The 27,826-nt window shown below is 35.0% G+C and overlaps 1 protein-coding gene across 1 annotated transcript in view; it reads right to left on the bottom strand.

The window, feature by feature from the left end:
• The window catches only part of LOC145255671 (uncharacterized), a 144,379-nt gene extending 116,861 nt beyond the window's left edge, over positions 1-27,518 (bottom strand). The window contains exon 1 of the mRNA XM_080114232.1: positions 26,950-27,518. Within this exon, the coding sequence (XP_079970358.1) occupies positions 26,950-27,363 (414 nt within the window). The 5' untranslated portion in view covers positions 27,364-27,518. The remainder of the gene's footprint in view (positions 1-26,949) is intronic.
• Positions 27,519-27,826: the final 308 nt, after the last annotated feature.

Below are 27,826 nucleotides of genomic sequence, written 5' to 3'. Positions count from 1 at the left end.
TCCCGTGGGGAGGCATTATAAATAGGTACAAGTATGGTTTGGGAGAAGAAAGAGTAGTTTGGATGGAATGTGGAGAGTGCGTATGTGGTATGAAAAAAATAATTAGGAGGAAAGGAAGGTGAGAAATATAAACACTGAAATTTTGATATTCTATAAGTAAAATGCAATTCGAAAAGTATTTATCAATGGATGAGAAGAGTTTCGTAAATAAATAAACATAACTGAAATAAAAGAAAACTTTTAAATTGCAAACACGAAAGAAATGATGTAAAGTAAAATGTTCATGATTGAATCTGGTCAAATTGTTAATGGAATCACCATTGTTGAAAAAAAGAGTAAGCTTTTTTTTTATATATATTTTTCTTTGGCAATAATTTGACAGGGTTAAATGGAAACTACTTTTGTACAAAAGTTTAACTGTATCAGAAGTGTCTTTAATTAGAGACATATATACAACTATAATATTTTTAAATAAATATAAACAATTATTTTTATACCTACAGATACTACCTTATGCAATCATCAGCGTAGGAAGTGATAATTACTGCTGTTAGGAGATTTGAACCCAATCACAAAGCCATCTTTAATTCTGTAGGCTAGAATCTTTCCTCCAGGCCACCAGCAATTAACACATGAATAGGAGGAAATTAAATACTTATAAATGCCATGTCAGCAGGCATTCACAGTAAACAGTCAGAGAGAGTATTCAACAACCGGAAGTCAGAATGTTACATTTGCAATAAAGTTAACCACTTTTTTCTTAATTCTCTAAAGAGGGCTCAACTTGAATTTCTTAAAGAGGTTTTATAGCTATATCATTTTGAAATAATTATTTTCATACCTACAGTTGGTTGGTTGGTTGGTTGGTTGGTTGTTTTACAGCATATCAACCCTTTTCAGGTTATTTAATGCCGAATCCAGTGATTTTGAAGAAAATTTTTTGAACAGAATATATTTGTTTTTTTTTCAAGCCAGTTTCTATTTAACCCATAGTTGGGACCCTAACAGGTACTACCACTCCGGGTCAGAGTGGACCTGGGAGCAATGGCAATTAAGTGATGGCTCCACACTTCCCAAAGCCCGCAAGCTGGGGCCTCACCATTGGATATAGTTTAAGGTCATATCCAGAACCTATACCTACAGACAATACATACAGGGTGTCCCAATAAAATGTATATCTCTTTAAATGACCATAAAACCAACATTTATTATAAGAAAGAAAAGTTTTATACATCAAAATACTGTAAATAAATAGAGAAACCAGCTAATTATCAGAAGTGTTCAAATTATTGGCCATTGTGGTCCATGAGCAACTGACAACTCTCACTGATTGAATTGAAAATGTTCCTAATCCGTTCAATTGCTATGTTGACACATTTTTCAAGAGTTGCTCATTGTGGGGAAGTGCTCCATCCTGCTAGAAGTGCCATTCTTTATTCCTAAACATCTCTTGGAAACGTGGCATAGCGTAATCATGTAGCAAGTTGAGATAATTTAAAGAGTGTATACATTTTATTGGGACACCCTGTATGTGTGTGTGCGCGTGGGTGGGTGTCAAGGGAAACTTTGAAAGTAACGCAATTTTTTTGTATGTTTTACCTATTTACAGAATCTTTTGTCATTTTCAAAAATGCACATGACCATAACCACAAGGACAAATGCAGTAAAATACAAAGTCAATCCTAGATCTAGCTTTATAAATATTTTGCTCCAATAAAGGTTAACTATTATATGAAAAGTGCACCAATTTAGTAAGCTGGCAATTCAAGCGAGAGTCATATGTAGCACACTAACAACAGTTACCACTTGTCAGATATGGTTTATTACTCGACTGTACGTAGGCCTTAATTGCTTTCATAAACTGTAAAACCAGGAGTTTGTGAAAGAGTAAGCATGCACTGATATCTTACAAAATAACTCATAAACCTGATTGTTCATTGTATGTCTCTGACTTAATTATCTATTATATAAATCTCACCTGTTTGTTTAAAATGTATGTATGTATGTATATTATGCATGTATATCTGCCTAAAACTTTCGACAGATTTTCACGAGACCGGCATCTTTTTGAAGCTCGACCCTTCAGGCAACAAATATTGAAAAATTGGCTAAAAACATTAATTCATTCACCCTCAACTGGGCACTTTTCTACAAGGAAGGGTCACTTTTTTCACTGATATTTTCAAAAGTCATCCCCTCTTTTCAACTAGCCTTAATTTAAACCTTTGCCACTTCTGGTTTGGCGATGGATGCAACAGCAAAGACGTCACGTTTTTTTTTTCATGTTCTTTTTCTCCTTCATGCCTGCCTACTACAACTTTTTTTTTTTTTTTAATTTTTATTTTGCTCAACACACACCTCCAAACCCAGGCTAGCATTATATATGTTTCAGTTTTGCAAAAAAAAAAAAAAAAAATGTTTTGGTCGTTCATTTTCATAAAAGCAAGGAACTAAGTTTTCATTATTAGGTTTAAATCTCATTAGTGCAAATAAGATTTACTACTAACTCTCTGAGTGATGAATCTTTTGTAGAAAAATGAGTTTTTATGCCTATTTTTTAAATGACTTTGGAACTATCAAAATAAAGTTTAACTAATCTGCATATCCTGATGGTGGCCATCTTGAATATATAATATATTGAATTTATATAATTTATATTCGCCAATGGAAAATAATCATTTTCTCATGTGCATATTAGTCAGTTGCTGAATTGTGTATACCTGTGCTATTGTGTCTTATATAACAAATAAAACCAGTTTTGCATATAGTATCGTCTATTCGAGGTGATAGGCTTGTCACAATTTATGTTGCTTCATCATATTTGTGGTTTACAAAAACAAAAATAACATTTTGTTCAGTAGTTTTCTATATTCTCCTGCTTAAAAAGAGATAACTCTTTGTTTCCTAAAATTATCTCTCTAGCTAAGAAACACTTCAAAGTATGATTGATCTGCCCTTGGCGAGAGATGTACAGGATTATGTGTCCTGCATGAACCAGACAATAACGAAGAATAATAGAGAGGAATTTAAAAAGGAGGACATTACCAAAATTGACTGAATGACAAACAATTCCTCTGCACTTATAGTAATTACTTCAGTTTTAAAATTGTTAAATAAACCGTTTATATTGTTGAACTCACAAGAATCGTTTTCATCCATTCATTTCTTCATATTTGTGTCTCATCACTTGCAAACCATTTTACAACAATGATAATAATGATATACAAATAAAGAGGATTATTTGCCCCACCCCGTGTATAGATCATATCATATATATTATTATAAATGGAATTCAAAAATGTAGTTTCACATCAAATTTGACTTAGCAACAGACAATCCCTCTTTATTTAAAGTAATTTACTCAGTTATAAAGTTGTTGGCACTTGTATAGTTTGATCAAAACATTAAAAAATGAAAATATCGAAAAATGGTTATATTGAACGTATTCATCTTGGACTGAAGATCTCAAAAAAAATTTCACTTAATTTGATTTAGTAGTTTTTTGTTTTTTTTTTTACAGCGAAAAAAACATGTCTTTATGACAACGCCTTGAAGGTAGACATCTTTGAATTTTTTTAACACACCACGGGGAGATAACTCAATTTAAAGCGCCGATACTCCTTCCCCATCTTTAATACTAGCTTTTCTTCCTAAAAATCTAACCTTTTGCTCAGTATCATAACAAATTGTTTTTCGCAGTAAAAAAAAAAAAAAAAAAAAAGAAGCTACTTGATGGAATTAAGTGAATTTTTTTTTTTTTTTTCGGAGAACTTCACTCCATCATGAATACGTACAATACATTTTTTTGATATCTTCATTTTTTAATGTCTTGATTAAACTGTACAAGTACCAAATTGTTAAATAAATAATTTATACTATTGATCTTCAGAGAATCGTTTTCATCCATTTATTTCTTCATATTTATATCTCACTACTCACACACTCTTAAAACCAGGTTCTTTAGGTGGATCTTTTTTTTTTTTTTTTAATAATCTTCAACCCTTTTAAAGAAATTCCACAGAATATTTACACTATTAAATTACATCTAATCAAATTTTATTAAATACTATCCAAAAAAATCCCTCAATTTCTTTTTCACAATTATTACGTCCAAATTCATCTCATTCGATGTTTGCTACTGTAGTTTTTAATCTCATCTAATAGTTAAGCAACCCAAAATAACTGTGATACAAAAGACAAGATTCTTTGCATTGCTATTCGATTTACCCAGTATTGGCGTTAACAAAGTGCATGTTGCTTTTTATAGTATGAGAGAGAGAGAGAGAGAGAGAGATGAGGGAGGAGAGAGAGAGAGTAGGTGTGAGAAATATATCCGTGTCTTTTCCTCAATGACATTTCCTGACTAGAGAATGGAATTATACTTCCATGGATTTCCATTCTATTAAAACAATACAAACGACCTCCACACAGTAAGTTTTAGAGGGTGAGAAAGGCCTTCTCATTTGTTCATAAAGCTATGCTGAAATTAGCCTTGAAATTTTTTCTATACAAGATTTTTTTTTTTTTTAATGAGAAAAAGAAAAGGTGAGGTAAATAAGAATAATAATATCTCCCTCTTTCCTCTCTTTCTTTTATTTTAATAGCATAAACAAACAAAACAAAAAAGAGAGAGAGAAAGAGAATATAAAAAAAAAATTCAATAACGAAGTTCCGTTTCTTCACTTGAATCTTGTTAATAGTTGAAAAGAGAAAAGAAAACATTGAAATTTGAAAGGAATTCTGAAACATTTAAATTGTCAAATAGAATAATTTAAACTAGTTTTAAAATTCTTAGCAAATGAGATTTAAAGTTTTGGAATAATTTTATACAAATCAAAACAATATCACCTTAAAGAAAACTGGTTATAGTTTTATAACAATCTGGCTGTAATTCATAATTTAATAGTTAAATGTAACTTTCAAAATCCTAATTTAAAAAAAAAAAAAAAAAAAAAAGGTAAAACAGAAATTAAAGTAAAAGAATTGGACAACGCCAGGGAAGGACAGCTAGTATAGTTATAAAATAAGATGAATTTAAATAAGACACGTTTGGTCTCTGCAATCATGAACACTTGAATGATATAAACTTTAGATTATTAGTTTCTTTGTATTCGGCACTTACGAAGATTAAGCTTCTTTCCTTGAACAATTACAAGAAACCAACTGCACTGACTAATAGCACCCTACCCTAGAGCTCATCGTTCAAACTTCTCAATATTCACAAGCAACATAAATTGGAAAAAAAATCATTGATGACATTACCAAGGCTGCTAAGAAGCTAGGCTCCCTCTACCGTGCTAGAAAATTACTCATACTTGAAATATTATCTACCTGTACAAAGCCACCATTCGGCCATGACTTAAATATTGTTGCCACATCTGGACTTGTGCATCAACCATTAGTCTTTCTCTCTTAAACAAACTCCAAAATGAGTCTCCAATCTCATAGGTCCTGCACTATTGGCCAAGCTCTGATTTCTGTCCTATAGATGCAATATTGCATCCCTGTGTATGTTTTACAAGTATTTTAATAGAATGTGCTCTGATGAACTCGTAGAACTTGTGCTTCCTCAATGTACATACGCCGGACTAATCTGACAAGCAACAAAATCCCACCCCTTCATTTTTGAGGTCCCTAGATGCTGAAAAGCCTTCTACTATCACAGTTTTTTCCTTTTTAGAATTCTCTCCCTATTTTATGATTCCCTGACTGTACTATCATGCAGAAATTTCAATGCAACACAATCAGACCTCTCACAGCTCAACTCCCACATAGTCCCCTGTAGACATGATCCCAAATAGTAGCCCCTTACATGCAAGTGGCAATACATCTTGTTTGGAATGAAAAAAAAAAAACCTCACAGTACCAAATTCATCTTTGCCCTCTATTGTATGCAGAATGACAGAGTTACTACCTTTGCAAGTATCTCCGAGTAAATATCTCATCTGCTTACTCTTTTTTCAGCATTCATGTTTGCAGTGACGTTAACGTTAACAATGCTGAATAGCTAGTCGACTCAAACAAAGATTGATAATGAAGAAAGGTGTTGTCACGATTTCTCGCTTATGATCTAAGATTGTTGACAAACCTACTCATGTACCCTATGATGACGGATATTTGTAAGGCAATTTTTTTTTTTTTCTTTTCCTGACAACTTGTTCTGAACATTGCTCATCCATTGTTCTGTCTCTGCTGGGATCTTCTCATTATTCAGTTGTCTCGATTAAGATCAAAACAAAGAGTAATAAGACCTATGCTATTCCTTTCGAACACCTAGCATATCGATACTCAATGATTGACTGAGAGCCTCATGTCTTTCATATCAGAACTTCCTCATATTTGTGAAATTTTCAGATGAAGGATGATCATTCATATTATTTGGACTCCTCAGACTAATGTTTTCATGTTGAATATTATTTCCACAACTTTTCGGTTGATGTAATCTCTTAAACTTATTCAGGTGTATCTTGTCAAACTCAGGAATCTGCAGAGAATTTTGAACGGAACCTATGCTGTAATGGATAGAGTAACTGATAAAATTCACTTGTAAGTTACACTTTTCTGCAGGTGACACTCAAAATACAATTGCAAATTATTTAGGACATCTATCCAGTCATGGTTGACAGAATGCAAGTATGCTATCTGCGTCAATTAAATAAAAGGTTCTGTTTGAAATTCTGTGCAGATTTCAGAGTCTGACAAGAAACGCCTGAATGAAATTGGAAGTTACATCGACAGAAACATAAAAATAAAACTCAAGATGGAAACGGTAATCCAAAGAATCCAAATAATATCAGAAATTCCTTTGCACTCCATTTTATAAAAGAATGCGTCCAATATCATATCCAATATAGTTAATTAGTTAATCGTTGGTATTGAGAGCTTCATGCTCTCCAAACAATTCTAACAAAGTTTGCATAACCTGAATGTGCCCCTGTCACTGTTCACAGAAATGATTTTTAATTGCTTTCAAAGAAACAAATGCTTTGAAACCAAAGCCACGTTTAGGGTTGCTAGCAGTCACTGCAAAAGGGTTATAAATGATGTGAAAGTCTGATGTCCAATCTGTTAAATCTAGAATAGGTGAATAACAAACAAGGTTCTGAACATATGTATGACGTCTATTCCTACCATCATCAATGGATGAGATGGGATTTCCTCAACATCTGATAAAGTCAAATTTTTTGCAAAAAAAACAACTTTGCATCAGATTTCATCCCCTTGCAATCAGGGCCGCCTACCACCTGAATTTTCCCCAGGATGGTAAACACTGAGCAACATCCACATATCTGCCCGAGATATTGCCAAATTTATCAAGAACCTAAATGCTATCAAAACAATTGGCTCTGACAACATTTCAGACAGCTAGAAGTTGTTCAATCGTTGCTTAAAGGAGAAATGCTTCCCATCTATCTATATATATATAAAAAAAGGCAAAATGTGTGCTAGTGTGTTTGTGTGTGTGTGTGTGTATGTCCCTCAAAGGCTTTTTTCGCTGGGCTTCTCTGTTGGCTGACTCCTTAAAACTTTTTACATGCTGTCTAAATCATAAGATCTACGATTTAAGAACAGGGGTCACGTGTGCATTTAATTTGCCCGACTTTAACGCGCTATTTTTTCCAGATTTTTCGATTGCCGTGTGTTTCTTTTGCTTTTCAGTATAAAAAAGCGAAACTGGATTCGAATCGGCAGTTCCCTGGCCTACAGCCGGGTGGTCTCTGGAAAGTGATGTAAATGTTTGGTCAATGTCGGCTTTTCACCGTCATATCAGACAATTGCTTTCGTCTGGACACTCCCCTAATAAACAGGGGAGCTGGTTTTCCCAAAAGTTGAGTAAAAACAAACAAACCGGATTTTTGACCTTATTAAAACTGTCCCACAGAAAATGTTAACTGCTGAATAGCGATTGCTTACGTCATCGTAACGCTCGCAGAAAATGTTAACTCTGCGACTTCTATTTGACCTCATTAAGTCATTAAGGGCGGGGACCTGTCAATTCTCTTTCTACTTAAATAAATTCAAACATTTTTCTGTTACTCTTTCTTGCTGGCCGAGCGGTTAACGTGTCACGTTTTTTCATTTTTTCACATTTTATTTTCCAACAGTAATCCGGAGAATCCAAATAATACAAATAACCGATCCTCATCTAAAAAAACTCAGAAACATAAGAAAACGAACATTTATTTTTTATTTTTTTTTTTTACAAAATTAAACTTTTATAATGAATAAAAATAATCATTACAATTTATAGTTTTGAACAATCATTCAATGCATGTGTTTAAGGTCTTCTTGATTTGTCTCCCTCTGTTCTGCAAGTTCTTCAAAACAAAAAAATTGCTTATAACTAAAATGAACAAATGTGAAATCTTTTTCGTTTTTTTAGTACGTTGACATAAATTATAAGATTGTAGCAAAATTCCAGGCGATACCAGATGGTCTTGCTTTTCAAATAGAGGAAGAGAAAGTAGGAGAGGGGATGTGATATTTGATAAAAAAGAAAAATGTCCCTGGGACTTTATCAGGAAGGGAGGAGGATAGTAGATAATTGTTCTTTAAGCGGTTTTAATTTCCATTTTGTTCTTATGTAGTGATAAAAAATGTCCATAAGAAATAAAATATTTCAATGGAAAAAAAAATAAATAAATAGGGTAATGAGATTCTTGAGTTTGGCAGAAAAACAATATAGGATCGTTTTCTGGTTGAGTTTAGAAAGAACAATTCAAATATTATGGAAAGAATGACGGGTTCAAAATGTCTGCTTTGGGGTCAGGGAGATGTTGTCATTTGGGTCCACCTGTTGTATTTAACTACCAGGCCACCAAGCCAGTGATAAGTTAGTTGGACAGATAAATAAATAAAATTGAACCTAAGGAGAGATATGATCATGAAAGAGAAGGAATAGGTTCACAAGAAAAGAGAAAATAAAAAGAATATAGAATAAGGAGATAGAGAAAGAAGTTCACGAGAGAAGAAAAGGAATATAAGATAATGGGATAGAGAAAAAAAGAGGTTCAGAGAAAAAAAGAGGTTTAGAGAAAAAAAAAAAAAAAGAAAAGTAATCTTCAATATGACAGCGGGGGGGGGGGGGGAAGAGGCCAGTTTTATAAAAACGATTGTCTTTTTAGAATTAAGGCCTTTTTACTGGCTGGCATCGAGGCGTCCACATCGCTCTCGCCCCGCCTGGGGTGGGGGTGGGGCAGAAACCCTCATAAGAGCTAAGTTGAAAAGCTCTTGTTCTTAGCTGGGTAATCAACTAAATGAACTTTAGTTATACAACCTGCATCACGAAGCTCGGATCAAAGAACTCGACTTTAAACAAGTGTAAAATGATTTATAAATTATTATTTTGTTGGTTTTTACAAAAATGAACCAGAGTTTTTCTTTGTTTCTCGATTGCCGTCCTGAATGAAGATGCAGTTTATTTCAGGTATGCCCTGATGCCAAATGATGAAAGAGATAGACTGGATCCAGCACGAAGCCAGAGTGACGGCCGAAATCGACAATGTTGCCACACAGACTTAGGGTTATGCACATTTCGCATGCCCTGAGCAGCAGAGAGATATTTTCCAGTGACCAGTGAGAGTCTGGTCACCCTTGAGGGGTCCACCACTAGACAAGTAAGAATGTAGCCCTGCTGGGTTGTATCTATGGTCCTGCAAGCTGGGAGCGATGAACACGGCCAAGAGTACGTCACAAGTATGCTCCTGTAAACTAGGTTAGCGACGGATGCGGCCCTGCCCCCGGACAAGATAGGGAGTTGGTATTATAAGATGTTTTTCAGTAATGTCTCTAAATAGGGTTTGCGAGTGATGAGAAAAATAAGGCATTAAAAATATTTATCTTAAACATTAAATGAGGAGTCATTTTGCATAAAAAGTTAATTGAAACTCGAGCAATGCACGATCTGTTTACAATTCAAACAACTTTTATTTTTACTTATGTAGAATAAATGCTAGAAAAAAAAACATGAAAAAATTAAACTTTTAAACAATTTTTATTTTAAATTAAAAAAAATTTTTCTATACTTTAGAATGACAAATAATTTAAACAACTTTTATTTTTAAGTAAAATTTAGTTTCAATTTAAAATGAAAAATTTATGTAGAATAAATGCACGCAATGCAACAAAGTATTTAGACTATTTATTTGTACCCATTCGCTCTCTACATGTAAATTCATAAAAATATGAACTAAACAGATTCAGCAAAGTTCCATCGGTTAGTCCCATTTTGATCGCAAGGTTATGGCTGCCCCATGGTCTACGAAATGGCAACTAGCAGCCATGTTGATTTTTTACTCATTCAATGTTTACACATTTTAATCGAGCATTTCTCGAGTTTCGATGAGTAAAATAAATTAACATTTTACAAAAATAACTCCTTATGCAATAATGTTTAAGATTAAAAAAAAACATTTTTAATGCCTTGTTTTTCTCAGATCACCCGCAAACTCTATTTAGCGACATTACCTGTTTTTCTTGTTGTTGCCTACACAAAATTATACTAAAATATAAAATTTCACGTTTCTAATATAAAATAATAAAATTTCACATAGTCTTCTAATAAAATAAAGGATTCATTATGTTCCGGGATCATTGATAAATATTGGATCATTACAATTGGTTGGTTCCCTGATTTTTGGTGAATACGCTGTTTTACGGTTGTTTAAAAAAAATGGAACAGAAATTTAAATTTTGTTCCGTTTTAAATTCGGTACATTTTTTATATTACGTCCAACTCATTGTTCACATTTGACATGTCAACTTTTATAGGTTTTCGAGTATACTGACAAGGTTAGGGGTGTCTATTCCGAAAGCCGTTCTTAACATGTGGAAGTCGGGGTGTTTATTTGTTGTAAACGTACCCGAAAACGTAATTTTATAAGTCGACATTTCCAATGTGAATGGTGAATTGGACTTATGTAAAAAAAAAAAAAAAAAAAAAAAAAAATACCAAATTGACTTTTTTCATTTAAAAATCAAATTATTTCGTTTTTGTTAATAAAATTTTTCGTTTTTTTTTTTTTTGGGGGGGGGGGGTGCTATCCTATGCTACAACAAAACACCGACCACTAATTTCGTTTTTAAAGGTATTCAAGGTGGCTGAGAAGGAATCTGGTAATTAAATCCGTCGCAAATTTACCATTTGCATGGTATGGACCCTTGGACCATGGGATTATTTTGCGCCATTACACCGTCTTCAATAGTGTTTTCTTATAGTGAAGTGACTTATCACATCGCAGAGGAATCTAGCAAACATTTGAAATAACAAGAAAGTTTTCAAAAAACTGTGGTTCATTTTTTGTGTGTGTGTGTGTGTGTGTGTGTGTGTGTGTGTGTGTGTCTGTTACGTAGTTTTTAATGCTAATTGATCTCAAAAATTAAGTTTTCACGAGCAGTTTACGAAAACACTGATTTTCATTCCTTATACAGAAGCACCTGCTAAACTACACAAGTTCTATAATTGAATACCCCCTCCCCAAAAAGGATGGAAAACATTAAAAAAGATTTTTGTAAACTCGTAAAAACTTTTTTTAGATCAATTAAAAAGGATTAAAAACTACGTAACACACAAAAAATGACCCACATCTTTTTTTTAAACTTTATTAATACAAATGTCCGCTAAAGATTCGTCTCCGATGTGATAAGTCACTTCACTACGCGCGTGCATACGCGAACACGTGTAAGAAAACACTACTGACGGCGGTGAAATGGCGTAAAATAGTCCCAGGGTCCAGGAGTTCATACCATGCAAACGGTAAATTTGCAACGGGTTTGATTATCAGATTCGTTGTCAGCGATCTCGAATACCTCTTTAAAAAAAAAAAAAAATTAGAGTGGTCGCTGTTGTTCTGTTGTAGCGTAAGGTAACATTTACCTTTTTTTTATATACATAAAAAGTACGATTATTGAATGTTATTATTTCGATTACTTTACTTTGGAGGTTGGGGCACAATTTTAAAAAAAAATAATTAAAACGGAACGAAATTTAAATTTCCGTTCCATACTTACAACAACCGTACAACAGCGCATACTCCACAAGTTTTGCCAAAAAAAAAATAAATAAATAATAATAAATAATTAATGAAGGGAGGAGGGGCCAAATTTTTTATTATTTTACTTTTTGCTCAATACACTCAGGAAGATGAGCCGTTGCTCGCATATCCATTCATTCATTTCGATTTTTTAAAGCGCCTGTTGTTTGATTGCTGATTTTTAATCGGTCAGGGTTATGGTTTTTGTTTCTTGCCATAATATCCATGCACAAAACAATATTGCATTTAAAAGGTTATCAGAAAACTGAACAATCAATAAAAAAACAGCTTTCATTTTGATCTCCTCAACCAAGAAAAGAAAGTGGCGCTCGGTCACATTTTATTTATTTATTTTTATTTTGCTTGAACAGAAAATAGGAAAAATAGTGATCAAAGTTTTAAACAACTTATCAACAAGGTCATCAAAATTGTGTGCATACTGCATGGTCGGTGGTCATCCTCTCTCTTTCCTGCTATGCATATTTTGACCCATTACAGCCACAATACCACATTTACTCTATACTAATCATATACATACAAAGAACAGATACTATACTTTGATCCTAGATGTTATATTTTTCTTTCTTTTTTTTTTTACTGGTGATAATTAAGTCAATATTCTTTAAATAAAACAGAAACTAGATTTGACCCATTTTCATTTTGTTTTGAAAATTACACAAAGTTTGGCTCTAAAAGTTAAATCTTGATAAATATGCAAACAAAACCTATTTATTAATATGTACTCGTACAGTTTACGGACCGAGGACCGTGTCAAAATAATAACGTTATTTAGACATCGATTCTTAATGTGAGAGGGGAGGGCTTTGTTAACTACTCTATACTTTCACATAATTTAAACGAACGATACCGTAAATTTTAGTAGAATTTGGTACTAGTGATGGGGCCCGTCCCGTCACTGCAGGGAGGGCACCCACAGAATTTCAGTTCTCATGAAGGTAAATTTACTTAAGTTGAGAAAAATACACAGTCGGTTAGAATCTTATAAACAGACCTCTCGGTTGGTATGCACGAGATAATAAGCGAATGTCTGGCATCCGGTAGGATGCCCCATTCCCAGCTAGAACAAAATAAAATTAAAAAAAAGAAAAGAAAAAAAACTGATACTATTAAAAATCGGGCATTTTGTTTTGTACTAACAAAACGAACAAGTGCTCAAAATAAAAAGTTATAACAAATAAATGTTATCAAAGGCAAGATAAGTTACTCTTCTACCGAACTAACTGGGTAAGTTTTTAGTGTTTTAACTTATTTTAAAGCGTTTATTTAGTCTGAAAAACAAGTAGTGTTGAATATTATGCTAGAACAAGAAAATGGCGGAAATGAGACAGTCACATCTTTGGAGTCTCAATAATCGTTCAAAAATAGAAAATTAGACAAAGTACTGGTAAAAACCCACCCAAGAAATGTTATCGCATTAGGTAGAAGAGTAACTGGTTTTAATATTTATTGTCGACGTAATGCACACCAGTACCACTCTTATATTTTATAAGGGGGTGTGCATTGTACAGGTTACCCCATTTCTTTGTGATATCTTATTTTTTTTTACCACTTTTTAGATGGTACAAAATGCGGTGCATATTTAAAATAAGCCCATTTCAAAAAATTAAATTGCAGAAAAATATTTATGTACGCACCCGTCACGGAACGAAGATGCCATTTTTCAAAAATCACGTAAATTGATCAAGTAGGGTTTTTTTTTTTTTTTTTTTAATTAAGAAAATAAAAATTTATGATTTTTAGCGAATATTGTGAAATCGTTAGCATTACACGTTTGCAAATTTGAATTATTATGGACTTATGCGACCTTTTAAAAAAAAAAATGGTTACACAAGACAGAATACCCTTTTACTTATTCATAAAATCAGGTTTTACTTAGTTGATCAATTTACGTGAATTTTGGGAATATAACAGCTTAGTTCCGTAATGGGTGCGTACATCATTAAGTTTGTTTTTTAAGGGCTTTCTGTATGGGGGGGGGGATAGGTCTAATTTATAAAAAAAAAAAAAAAAAAAAAAAAGGCCCCAAAAATCATATCAATTACAATTCTTGGTGCTAGTGCACTTACTGATCCGCGCTATTTTTTTAATCGTATTTCTAAGTTTAATTAAAGTTTTATGGGTTTTTTTTTTTTATTCAATTGTAAGGTTCAAGTATAAAATAGTTACAAAACACCCTCCCCTCCCTATGTTTCTCCATGTTAAGAATGACTTTTTAAATAATAACGTTATTATTCCAGCAATCCAGCATGGATCAATAAGTGCACTAGTACCCAATTCTAGTCATAATTTTAATAAGAAACACCAAAAGCATCCCCCTCTTAAAAAGAAAATAAAAAAGATAACATTCAGTGTACAAGTGTACAACTGTACAACTACTGTGCAGTAGTACTGCACTGCAGTAGTAATGTTACGTAGTAAATAGTAATATATTTCTATTTTCATCAAATAACATATAGACACTAAATTATCGCAACATTCTATAAATAACAATAACAAAAAAGAAAAACTATTAGTGGAAATGCGTAAATAAATAAAATATTTATATCGGCCCGGCAATTCATTAACATGCAAGTGCTTTATTTTTATTTATTTTTTTGCTTCACAATGAGCCACGTCTGTTCCCTCGACGTAAATTCGCAGTATTTTTTAAATATATAATAAATTCATTTAATTATGCAACCAAAAGAAAGAAACCCCAGTTGCATTATTGAAGAGTTTTTGAATTATTTATATATTGCAGTTGGTTGCATAAATGTGTGTGTGTGTGTGTGTAGCCACCCCTACGGCGGCTCAGATTGGCTCCATAAAATCCGGTGAAGAGTTTACACCAGCTGAAAAGCGACTACACAAAGTTAAAGCTGGTTTCTTGAAACGGGAAAAAATTTCATGTGATTTATTTACATTGCATTTTATTTCATTAAGTGTTTTTTTTTTTTGTTTGTTTTTTTTTTTTTTTAAATGTGTGTGTGTTTGTAAATTGTTGCTTTTTAATAAAAAAAAAAAAAAAAAAAGGGTGCTAGTGCACTTACTGATCCGCGCTATTTTTTAAATCGTATTTCAAAGTTTAATTAAAGTTTTATGTTTTTTTTTTATTCAATTGTAAGGTTAAAGTATAGAATAGGTACAAAACACCTTCCCCTCCTCGTGTTAAGAATGGCTTTTTAAATGTTATCATTTCAGCACGAGTCAATGGAGTACACTAATACCATAAAAAGCAACAAATAAAAAGTTTTTATATAAAAAAAAAAAATAGCAAGGTTCTTATTCTAAACAAGTACCTTTTTTTTTTTTCGTTATATTTTTTTGAGGGACGTGGGAGTGGGTCCGCGTAGAATGCAACAATTTACAAAATAAAATATTGACGTGACCGAAAAAGTACAAAAGAAGATAAATAAAAAAGCGATTCGAGGGAACTTCTGGAGCCTGCTCTCGCTCCCAAAACTTTCTAGCATTTGCACACTGATTTTTTCTAGCATTTGCACAAGGACATTTTCTTAACTATTTTATTGTTGATTGAATTTTAATTACATAAAAACCCACAATTTACAAAAAAAAAAAAAAAAAAAAAAATGTACAACGCAACGCGCAACGATCACTAAAAAAACTTTTTTCATTTCAAGAACTAGAGTTTCATTTTGTGTAGTCGCTTTACATCTATTATAACCTATTACCAGATTTTACGAAATTAATATGAATAGACATGGGGATTGATAAGCATGATAAACATAAAATCGTGCAAGTTAAGTGATTTAATTAAATTTTCGGTGCTTATGCAGAGAAGTTACCGTGCTATTTTTTTTTAATAGTATTTTTAAGCTAAATGTAAATTTTACAATATCATTTTTTTATTATTAAATTGTTAGGTGGATTGGTTGGTTGGTTGGTTGTTTTTGTTTTACGGCATATCAACCCTTTTCGGGTTATTTAATGCCGAATCCAAAGATTTTGAACAAAAACTTTAATAGAATATATTTGTTGTTTTCAAGTCGGTTTCTATTTAACCCATAGTTGGAACCCTAACAGGTACTACCACTCCGGGTCAGAGTGGACCTGGGAGCAATGGTAATTAAAGGGTGGCTCCACACTCCCCAAAGCCCACAAGCTGGGGCCTCATCACTGGATATAGTTTAAGGTCATATCCAGGACCCCCATTGAGGGACTTTTACCCTCTGCAGGGGGGTAGTCGGTGTATTCTAATGCCCCACCGACAGGGCCATGTTAGGTGGAAGTATACAGAAAACTTGCAAAAAAAAAAAATACCCTCCTCTCCCCATGTTAAGAATGAGTTTCTAAATAATAACGTTATTATTTCAGCACAGTAACTTCTCTGCACAAGTACCAAAATTTTTTATAATCCAACAATCCATTACGTATTTACAGTCTAGTAAAAAAAAAAATCGTGCCAGGATCAAAATGTAGTATCTGTTCTTCAGATGCTGCATTAGTGCACACTGCATTACACTTCTTTGCTCTCGGTTAATGGAAGAGAAATCCTTCATGACTGATACGTTTTTCATTTTTATTACTGACCAGAGAGCCCGTTTTTTTTGGGGGGGGCTGCCCCCCCCCCCAACACACACACTAAAACCGACCTTATGTCTAACTCTGCCCTCGTTGGGGAGGCACGTAAACAAAAAAAAAAATCCATATTTTTATATTTCAGATAAATTATTTTAATTAAATTATTAGAAGCTAGTCGGAAACGGTGAATAAAACACAGTTAAGAGCAAATAGTTAAGAAAACATGTTAAAAAACACTTTGAAAAAGAGTTAAAAACATATTTAATTTGAAAAGGAAACACTAAATAAGTGAATAGTCCTTAATCCGCAGAGTTTCGAAGAAATACTTTCCTTCTCATCAGAGGGTAGGAATTGGAAAAATGCACATACACACTAGTAAATAATTGGAAATAAGTCATACACCATCCACGGACTACGAAATTTCTACAGTGCATACTTAAAAAACGGGGCTATTAAGCCTAACAGTGATATGGGACAAGAGGAAGAAAGTAGCAACCCTAGTTGAAGTAATCGTCTCTAATGATGCTGGCCTTGACAGAGCTGAGAGGGAGAAAATGACAAAATACCAAGGACTTATTTATGACATAAAAAGAAACTGGAATCTTAAGATCTCCATCATTCTAGGAGCAACCGGGTTAATGAAAAAGTATTTAAAAAAAACTATCTGGCGAATATACCTGGTGAACCAAGTGCAAGAGAAATACAAACAATTGCATTTAAAGGGACGGTTAGTATCTTAAAAAGATCCCTCGGTTGGAGTAATTAAACTAATGAGAATGTTTGACATCCTGTAGAATGCCCCATCCCCAGCAAAAACAAAGTGATAAGTAAATATTCAAGAAACGAAATGAAACGCATTGTCTCTTTCTTCGTTTGAAGTTTTAGAAATAGCTCGAGGTTGACACATGTTTACACCGGATAGACTTGACCGCCCCCCCCCTTTTTTTGGCGATCATGCATGCAATCTGGTAGAAACGCATCCAGTAAATGGGTGGCCACGGTAAATGTCACCAACCATGCTAAAATGTAATGTTATACCAGTATTTTGTTTAATTTTCGATTTCTGAGCGATTATCAAGGTTTGACATGGTTGTAAACGAGACTGCTATCTTTGTTTTTGTTGATTGTTTTTCCCCTTACATTCACCCCTAACAAGGCATTTCACCACTTGATGAAATTCTCTATCTATATAAAAGCCAAGTACGTCCAATGGAATACTGCTGCCATATCTGGGCAGGCAGGAGCTGCTAAAAACAGCCTATCCTGCCTTGACAGAGTACAAAATAGACTTCGTGGCTTAGTGGGGGATGCCCTTTTCTCTTCCCTGCAACCTCTCTCCCACAGAAGAGACGTTGCAAGCCTATCTTTGTTTTATCGTTATTTCCATGGCAGGTGCTCGTCTGAACTCTAATCTCTGCCCCTCCCCTCGCCAATCTTTTACAAAAAACACCCGTCTAGCTGAATCCACTGTCAAAAACTTTCCCCACTCTTTATTTATGCCTAAATCAAAACGTAGATTCCATGAACAAAGCTTTTTTCTTAGAACTGCACACCTGTGGAACTCTGTTCCGTCTGCCTGCTTCCCTCCTGACTACAACTTGGATGTCTTCAAGTCCAACGTAAACAGATTCCTGATGAACCGCCCCCTTAAGTAGACACTCTAAAATATCCACACTAACGTACTGTACTTACAATAACCCTTATCCATGAGTGGCTTCCGGACCTTGATAAGTGGTGACCACCTTGTAAAAAAAAAAGGGGGGGGGCTACTATTTGGGGTAATACCGAGAAAAGATTTACAAGATGTTTTACATTACATTAAACTTCTACATATCAGTACAGTTAGGGAAGCAAGAAGCAGGAAGGGAATTCCAATGTCTAGCTGTTTGAGGGAAAAAAACAGATTAGAAAGCTTTCTGACATTTAGGGACCTCATAAATGAAGGGGTGAGATTTTGTTGCTAAGCAGGTTTGTTGGGAATATGTATGTTAAGGGAGCACAAGTGCAACAAATTCATCAGAGTACATTCCATTAAAATATTTGTAAAACAGGCACAGAGATACATTGCAGTGATGGGACAGGGGTTGGAGCTTAGTAGACAAAGTGAGACATTAGATTGAAAACTCTTTTTGGACCCTATCCAAGAGGGAGAGGTTAGTGATAGATGCACCAGCCCAGTGTGACAACAATACTCCATGCATGGACGAATGGTGACCTTGTAGAGGTACAAGATACTCTCGGGTGTGAGTGGTCTTCTAGCCTATCTTCTTTGCAGCAGTTTTCACAATGTTTCAATGTATTTGTTCCAGTTCATATTACTCTCAAATGTTAGGCCGAGGAGTTTGAAGGAAGAATTCTCAGGTCGGGTATTATTTGTCATGGATATAGGCGGTTGGAGAGGCGTCTTTTAATTGTTAAAGGAGGCCAACTTAGTCTTACTAGCATTAAATGTTACCATCTATTTGCGGCCCCATTCCACTAAGGTCTGGAAGTTATTTTCTAACGATTCTGCCATTGTATTAGATTTATGTACATCTGTTCTTGCCTCATGCATGTTATAGAGCATTGTATTATCAGGGAGGTTGTTTATGAATATCAGGAATAATAGTGGTCCAAGGATTGACCCCTGAGGCACTACCGCATTAATGCCATGCTGCTTCAATGTATGATCCGATTGTCTAAGCATGATCTAATTATATTTAGTATACATTGTTATACCATAGGATTAAATTTTCATTAGCAGCCCTTTGTGCCAGACTTTGTCAAAGGCCTTGGATATATCAAAAGCTAGAACCCTGGTTTCACCCGCCTTATCCAGTACATGGTATATGCTTTCAAAGATGACTCTTAAACTATCTGCAATAGAACGACATTGCCTAAATCCATACTGTTTATCAGAGAGATTTGCTTTTTGAGGTGATGGACTAGTGCTTAATTAAGGTCTCAAAGATTTTAGCGAAGGAGACTGATAGGGGCAATAATCGAGAGGGTCAGTCCTTTCATCAAATTGGTTGTTTTTGTTTAACCGCATATCAACCCGTTTCAGGTTATTTAATGGTGAATCCAGTGATTCAGAAGAAAAATTTTTTAATAGAATACATTTGTTTTTTTAAGTCGGTTTCTATTTAACCCATAGTTGGGACCCTAACAGGTACTACCACTTTGGGTCAGAATGGACCTGGGAGCAATGGCAATTAAAAGGTGGCTCCACACTCCCCAAAGCCCGCAAGCTGGGGCCTCACCATCGGATATAGTTTAAGGTCATATCCAGGACCCCTTTCATCAGAATTTTTGTACATTGGTACGACAGAGGTCATCTTCCAGCTATTAGGGAAGCAAGATTCAGCAAGGCATTTATTGTAGAGTTTGGAAAGTGCGGAGGCTAGTTCAGCTGAGCATTACTTAATTAGTAATGCAGGGATGAGATCAAGCCCACACTTCTTGAAAGTGTCTAAGTTTTTTTTATAATATCACCAACATGAGAAGAGGTGATTTCTACATCAGTCAGCCTGTTAGTAGTACCTTGTTGTTTTGAGCAATAGCTCCTCACCTTGGATTGGGATTTAAGTGTGATGTCAATTGATACCATTAGGTGGTCTGTGTTTCCAAGTGAACTGTGGGCATTAGTCACACAATCCTCGGGTACTGTGGTGAGGAATAGGTCTAGAAGTGAAGCCTCTTTGGATTCACCATCTGGTAGGCAGGTTGAGAGCATTACTGTCTGTATGAAGGAATGGGCTATAGAGAAGCTATAAGTAGAGCATCCAGCTGCATCTGTGTAACCTGAGAAACCAAACCAATTTTTATGGTGGACATTAAAGTCACCAAACACATGTATTTGGGCGTTACTATCTAAAGAGAGTGCTGAATCTATACTATCAGAGACATGATCGATTAGGGTACAATCTTGACTTTAGGAAAAACAGTAGAGAAAATATAAGTAACTAACACAGTGATGAAAGGCTAGTCGAAAGCACATAAAAGCCTGGTCATCCAATTCAAGACATTTCTCTCTAGTTAAAGGGAGGGTGCTACGAATATAGACTCCAAGCCCGTACATATATCTATCAGAGTCCTTATAGCAGAGAGGGAGGTATCTTGTCACGTTAAAGTAGTTAGAGAGGATTGAGGAATGTAAGTTTGTTTCACTTAATGCTAAGATATCTGGGGAGTTTATCAAGAGGTAAGACTCTACATCATCTAGATTACTTCTAAGCTCACGGATATTTGTGAAAGCAAGCCTCAAGCGAAGAGGCGAATTGGTTTTGTTGTGATGGTTGTCTGGTTTGATCATGATATTTGTTTGGGTTGTCAATTCATTGCGTTTTTGTTTAATTTCAGATTAGGGGAAGAGTGTTCAGCTAAGTGGGCCAGTTTTGACGCCAAGTATACACACATAGTGGTCTATTAGCTGAGTCTTGCCTAGAAAGTTGTGACCTCGTGAAAGCTCACCAGAGATAGCAGCAGGGTCCCTTTCCATGCGCGATATAGCACTACAACTATCTCGATATGATACAACTGATGATAGAGCAGCCGCTCTAAGTGCTACCAAAGAGTTAGGGCTCATGTACTGTCAGTTGGAAATAGCAGCCAGACAAACTGTCAATCAGATACCCTCAACCTGTCAGACAAGACCGGCCCAAACCAGCTGAGTGAGCACAAGTAGCATGCAAGCAAACCCAATTTGCTCAGTTTCTGAGAGAAAAAGAAGAAATTGAGAATAAGGAATAGGGGAACGGCATTCAATGTCCTAGTCAGGAAACAAGGCCAAGCACAGAGTGGCTCTGATGAGTCCCAGGTATTATACCTCTGCACCTGGCTAATAGACAAAGGAGTGTGAAAGCCGGTGATAGGCAGAGCCTATCTACTCATTAAGCAATTTAGGTTTGCAAACTGGGGAATCTGTTCGAGTCACCAACTTTAGGAAGGTTGTCAACCATGACGGAGGAGGCCTCCCACCCAAGTTTTAATATCAGAGTTCTCCTCCTTCTAGATGGATGACCTAACAAGAGCTATGGGTCCATCAGAGAGGTAACCATGCACTTTGTTTCTACACCCCTGCATGGATAAAAAAATTGAATATCTTACTTTAAAGTTTTGCTCTATTCTAAATAAATAAGTGTAGGATTGGAGATATATTCTCCTCTAAAATTAAGAAATTGTGTATCTATGAAGTACTGTGAGAAAAACCAATCTATTTTAGTAATTAATTTGTTTTAAAATAAATGAATAGGATATTAATAAGTACTTAGATATGTAAGAAAATACAAAGCAAAGAAATGAAAGGTAGGATTAGATTTGCATATAGAGGTTAGACACAACACGGATAGATAGATGTGCTTAACTTGGTGTGCTTTGAACTACCCATGTTGGTCTAGCTAAAAGACCAGTGTCTACGTGGAATAAATTGGAGTGCAAAGATTACCATCTATTTGAGAGCAGTAAGAGGGAGTGATGGTCTTCCTTAAGAGCCAAATGTTTGCTTTGAACAGTCGGCCGATAGTTTTAATACTTCCTTCTTGTATTTACTTAGAAAGGTATAATTTTCAATTTCTGTATTTATATTTTAAAATATAGCACGGGGGAGGAGAAAGCTGAGTAATTTGTGTTAAGCGATATACACGTCAGAAATTCTTTTCAAAGTTGAACGAATCAGTTCTTTCAACTTCTGTCTTCTCGCAAACATCGCACTCTTCACAAGCAAATTCTTTTCAACCGTCGACCGACCAAAATAAAAAAAGAAAGGACTCATAATCTTTGGGTTCTTGCTTTCCAGGCCAAACTTCTCCAAATGTTCCTTTACACGGGTTGCCGAACATATGCTTTCATTCACAAAAATGTCATCAATATACGAGGACGTAGCCTCATTTATATTCTTATCCTGACTGAGGATGGTATTAACAATGGCCCGCATTATTAGAGGGGCAACATTCAGCCCGAATCGGAGGCGGGTAAGACAATATCGCTGTCCCTTAATTTTTACTGTTTGGAACGGCCACAGAGATTTGTCAACATGCACTTGTAAATAGGCTTGGCGTAGGTTCAGCACTGCAATGTTTGGTCCCTGTTGTCGCCATTCCCTCAATTTTTGTAAGCAAACATCCGTGTTCGCAGAATGCACATCCACGTATTCATTTAGCTCCCGATAATCCATAATGGGACGCACTTTCTGTTTATTCGCCTGCACAACAGCCATGAGAGGGATTAGACCTTTTGGAGGGCCAAGTCCATCCTCGGGATATGGTAGTAACAATATCAATCCACATCTGCAATTCCCGATCATATTCATCACGAATCGGTGTTGGCGCTGCAAGTCTATTTCTGAGTATCTTGGTCATATTTGGCAGAGAAGGTAGGCTCGGTAATAGTGATAGCAGCAAAATTGGCCTTGCTAAAATGTGGAAAGGTCACCTCTCCTGTGCTAGACACAGCTACTCCTCCCAGTCGCTTGATTACATCGAGTCCAAGCAATAAATCAAATCCCAGTAAGTATCCATCCACAACTAGGACTTCTATGCTAATGCTCCGAGTTGCATCAAGGTCAACCTGCACCATTCCTACTCCACAGCAGCTTAGTGTGCTTCCATCTACTGTGAGCATTGGGGTTACTTTCCTCATCCATTCCTTGCAACATGACTTGCGGACCAGTGACTGTGTGCATCCCATATCCACCAGAGCTGTGCGTGGTAGTCCATTGATGAGAACCGTGACAATTGGCAAGGCGCCATTTACACCAGTTTGGGGAATGAGATTGGCGGTCACTTCTCGCCCCTTTGCTTGTTTCCCAGACAAAATCGAGCAATGTGCCCTCACCACCGACATTGATAACACGTAATAGGATTTCCAGGTCTGACCCCAACATCTCCTCCTGTTGCACTATCCAATAGGCAATTGCTTGCCCTATAATTCAGTCCATTACACTTGTAACACCTCCGTGAACTGTCTCCTTGGGGTTAACTGGTGTCGATCGTGCAGCTAATCCAGCTTACTCTAGAACTGTTGGGTTCGTCATTAAAATAGCACGAGCGCGCCAGCACATGAGATAGATGCAAGTTATCCATCTGGGATGATGCCCGCAACAAGTTTTCCGCATGTTCCGGCAAACCAGCAATAAATGCACATTGCAGGCATTGATCCGATACGCCGCCAAACAGGACTGCTAGCCTGCACAGCTCCGCCAAAAAGACGTTGACTGTTTCACCTGGTTGGAGACAATGAGCTGCAAACTGCTTCCATGCAGCAATCGGATCCAAAGCAAACGCTGTATACAGGGTTTTCTTTATACACCCAAAATCGGCCCGCTTTTCCTCACTTAATTGCTGGTACACTGCAAAGGTGCCGCCTGACAAACGCATTGGAATTATACATTCAATGTGCTTTACGCGACTTAGCTAACATATTAGTTCAGCTTTTTCCAACCACTCTACTATTGACTGTCCAGATTCACTGCCATCAAATATAGGTATAAGTTTTGGATCAAAAGCCATAATAACCGAGATAGCTTGTCGCAGCACGAGGGAGGAGAAAGCTGAGTAATTTGTGTTAAGCGATATACACGCCAGAAATTCTTTTCAAAGTTGAACGAATCAGTTCTTTCGACTTTTTTCTTTTCGCAAACGTCGCACTCTTCACAAGCAAGTTCTTTTCAACCGTCGACCGACCAAAAAGCAAAAAAGAAACGACTCACAATCTTTGTTTCGCCTTGACTTTTTATAGCCGTCGGACGAACCCAATTGTCGTGGTAATGCGAGTATCGCTCACAAACGTTTTTCTTTGTAATCTAACGGTCCCAGGTTCGCTCCCCGACGCAGGCACGTACAATTCATACTTTTTGTGCACTTTTGCGCATGCTCGTCACATAAAACATGCAAACAGAGTACAAAAGGGGTACTTATGCACTTATTGTACCGCGCTGAAATAATGTTATCATTTAGAAACCCATTTTTACAATAAGGAGGAGAATGTTTTGCAGCTATTTCGTACTTTCACTTAACAATAAAAAAATAAAAAAATTGTAAAACTTGAATTTAACTTGACAATACCATTTAAAAACTATTGCGGTACAATAAGTGCATAAGCACCCAAATAACGCTTTAAAATATAAGTTATCACAAAAAAAATCTTATCCAGGTGGGTAAAAAAATAACTGGTGTTAAAGCACTTATTGATCCGCGCTATTTTTTTTAATAGTATTTTCAAGTTTCATTAAAGTTTTATATGTTTTTATTAAATTGTAAGGTTAAAGTACAGAATAGATACAAAACACCCTACCCTCCCCTATTTAAGAATGGCTTTCTAAATATTATTTCAGCACGGATCAATAAGTGCACTAGTACCGCATAACTTGTTTTTGGTAACATCTATTTGTTGTATGCTTATTTTTCACCCCTTTTTGTTGACTATTGTCAAAACAATATCCTAAAATTGAAAGCCATTTACATTAGAAATAAAAACATTTATTACTTTAACAAAATGGGTTACAGTTTTGTGGCAAAGCGATTTAATTAATCATTTATCGAACCAAAAGGTGTAGTAATCTATAAAAGCGAGAATGTGTGTGTGTGACAACTCTCAACCTATATACTCAACGAATTTTGATCAACAGACTTGAAATTAGGTATAGAGGGTATTCATATATGTGGAAAAACTTTATCGGTTTTCATCTGGGAGAAAAAGAACGGCTAAGGGGTCAAAATTGAAAAATTTGTATGTGGGGAGGGGAGGGGGAAGTTATCGGGTTTTTTTATCTGTCAACTGTTTCACGAATGCGCATGCTTGAATCTACATTCTATATATTAAGAATAAATGTTTGAAAACACTTTTTTATACGAGTCAAGCTGGCCTAATGGTTATCGTACTTGACTCAATTTTTAGGTTTTGGTTTCGATCTCAGCTCGAGTATTTTATTTTATTTATTTATTTATTTTTTTACTTACAAGAAGAAGCGAATTGTTTAGAAAAAAAAACAATACTTGCATGCACATGTTTCAGTTTCTCTTTTTTTTATTTACATTATTTTTTATTTTTTTAAGGAATTTAACGTTACGTTTGATACCTAAGGTATTTCTATTTAAATAAGAATTCTGCATTAATTAAAATTAATATTTATGCAAATTTTACGATTGGGCAACGCCGAGTGGCCTGCTAGTTAAATATAATCTTTCAGAATTCTATTAAAAAAAGAAAAAAAAAGGGGGGAGGCTGCAATCCAGAATTCAATTTCTTTTAAAAACATACAGAAGTTTTTATAATGTACGTACTCTTCATAGAACGAAAATGCCATATTCCAAAAATCACGTAAATTGGTCAAGTAGTTTTATTTTTAACTAAAAATCAAATTTTATGAGGACGCGAAAACTATCTCGCTCTGTTGTATTTAAAATTCATCACTGGTTACCTTCCCCTTACATAAACAGAGATCAACATCAGCTTTGTAACCGCTACTTCTCTACATAAACAAATTTCTTGATCAATTCACGTGAATTTTGGAATATGACATTTTTGTTCCGTGATGAGTACGTACATCATAAACATTTTCCCGTTTATTTTTATTTTTAAGGTTGAATTTTGGACTGGCACCGAAAAAGAAAACCATCAAAAATGGAAGTAAAAAAAGACTTCCGGGTATGTAAATTTTTATTTACTTCGCACCGTCCAAAAATATGAGCGCGCTTGCACGTACAAAAATGGCTACCACTGATAACATAAGGAATTAATTTGCTTAATATCCGGAAAAATACTTGTTTGCGGCAAATTTAAATGCGATGTTCGTTTTTAGCATACCTGAAGGCAGTAATTTTTAAGGTGAGTATAGTGGAAAGTAAAAATTTACCTAATAATGCATAAGTAGGCCTATCTTTTTTTTTTTTTTTTTTTAATTGTTTGGTGAAAGTACCGAATAATTACAAAAAAATCCCCCTCTCCCCATATTAAGAATGACTTTTTAAATAATAACGTTATTATTTTAGCACGGTAACATAAGTGTATAAGTACCAACTTGAATTTAACTTGAAAATACTAATTTTAAAAATAGCAGAATAACATCAGTGCACTCTGCACTCCACTGCATAGCACCGTTTTTTTTTAAGCCTCTGCTCTTCACATTACGAATGGGTTTCTAAATAATAACCTTGATATTTCAGCACGATCCGTACTCTGCATACTTACTAAACGAAAAGACCGACAAAAATGAAAGTAAGAAGGAATTACGAGCACCAATCACCACCACCGGACAACGTATATAACAGGTTTTATATAGTACGAGGTTATTTATTTATTTATTTATTTATTTATTTGCATTCTTTTTAAGCTAACACGAGATTAGAACAAGAGATTTACAAAAAAAATATGGCGATTATAAAAAAATTAAATTTACCTTATTTTCAAAAATGGCTTGATTACAAGGGGGTGTGTCACAACATTGCCTTGCACACTCGACGCTATTTCGAGCTTGGACATATTTTACAAATTTCGCCCCGGCGGCCAAAGACCTGTTGGTTCTAATAATAACTGTAGCGTTCATATCGTAGTAACACGTCTGTCGATTACCCTTGGTATCCCCAGAAGGTCCTGTGTCGCCTGTGTTGTCCTTAACAGGTCCTCTATGGAAGGCTTGGACGTTATTCCGATCCGCGACCGAACTACCATGTTGTTGATGTTGTGACGAAACCGAATATCGTTTTTGCAATTTAATAGATGACGACAGTACTCCGCTTGGAGGCATCTGAAAATTGTATTCCTTAGCTAAGGAAAACGCAAACATGCAGGTTAGGGCTACGAGCAGTTTCATTATGACAAGGTTGTGTTAAATTATATCTTTGCTTGCTTTTTTTTTTTTTTTTTTTTCGTTAAAATTAACGACCAGATTGTCAAATTATGCGAAACAGGTGTCTAACCTGGACAACCATTTTCGATCTCAGTGCGCATGCGTCACCGGAAGTTGATAATATTTATTTTCAAAACATCAAAAGCTTGTAACCGGAAGTCGATTTTATGTTTTTTTTAATTATTTATATTTCAATTTATACGGATCATATTTGATAAAAAAAAAAACTATATATCCTAAATAAAAAGTAAATTATATTTTTAATACAAAATATTTCAATTTGCAATAAATAAAATGATAAAAATTGTTAATATTATTGAAAAAATAAGTTCTCTCATATATATATAATATATATATAATATATATATATAATATATATAATATATATAATATATATAATATATATATATATATATATATATATATA

Source organism: Euprymna scolopes, chromosome 31 (assembly GCF_053919585.1).
Source record: "Euprymna scolopes isolate OS-2025 chromosome 31, ASM5391958v1, whole genome shotgun sequence".
Classification (NCBI taxonomy): Eukaryota; Metazoa; Mollusca; class Cephalopoda; order Sepiida; family Sepiolidae; genus Euprymna; species Euprymna scolopes.
The sequence above is the reverse complement of the archived record's forward strand: the minus strand, read 5'-3'. Positions and strand labels throughout refer to the sequence as shown.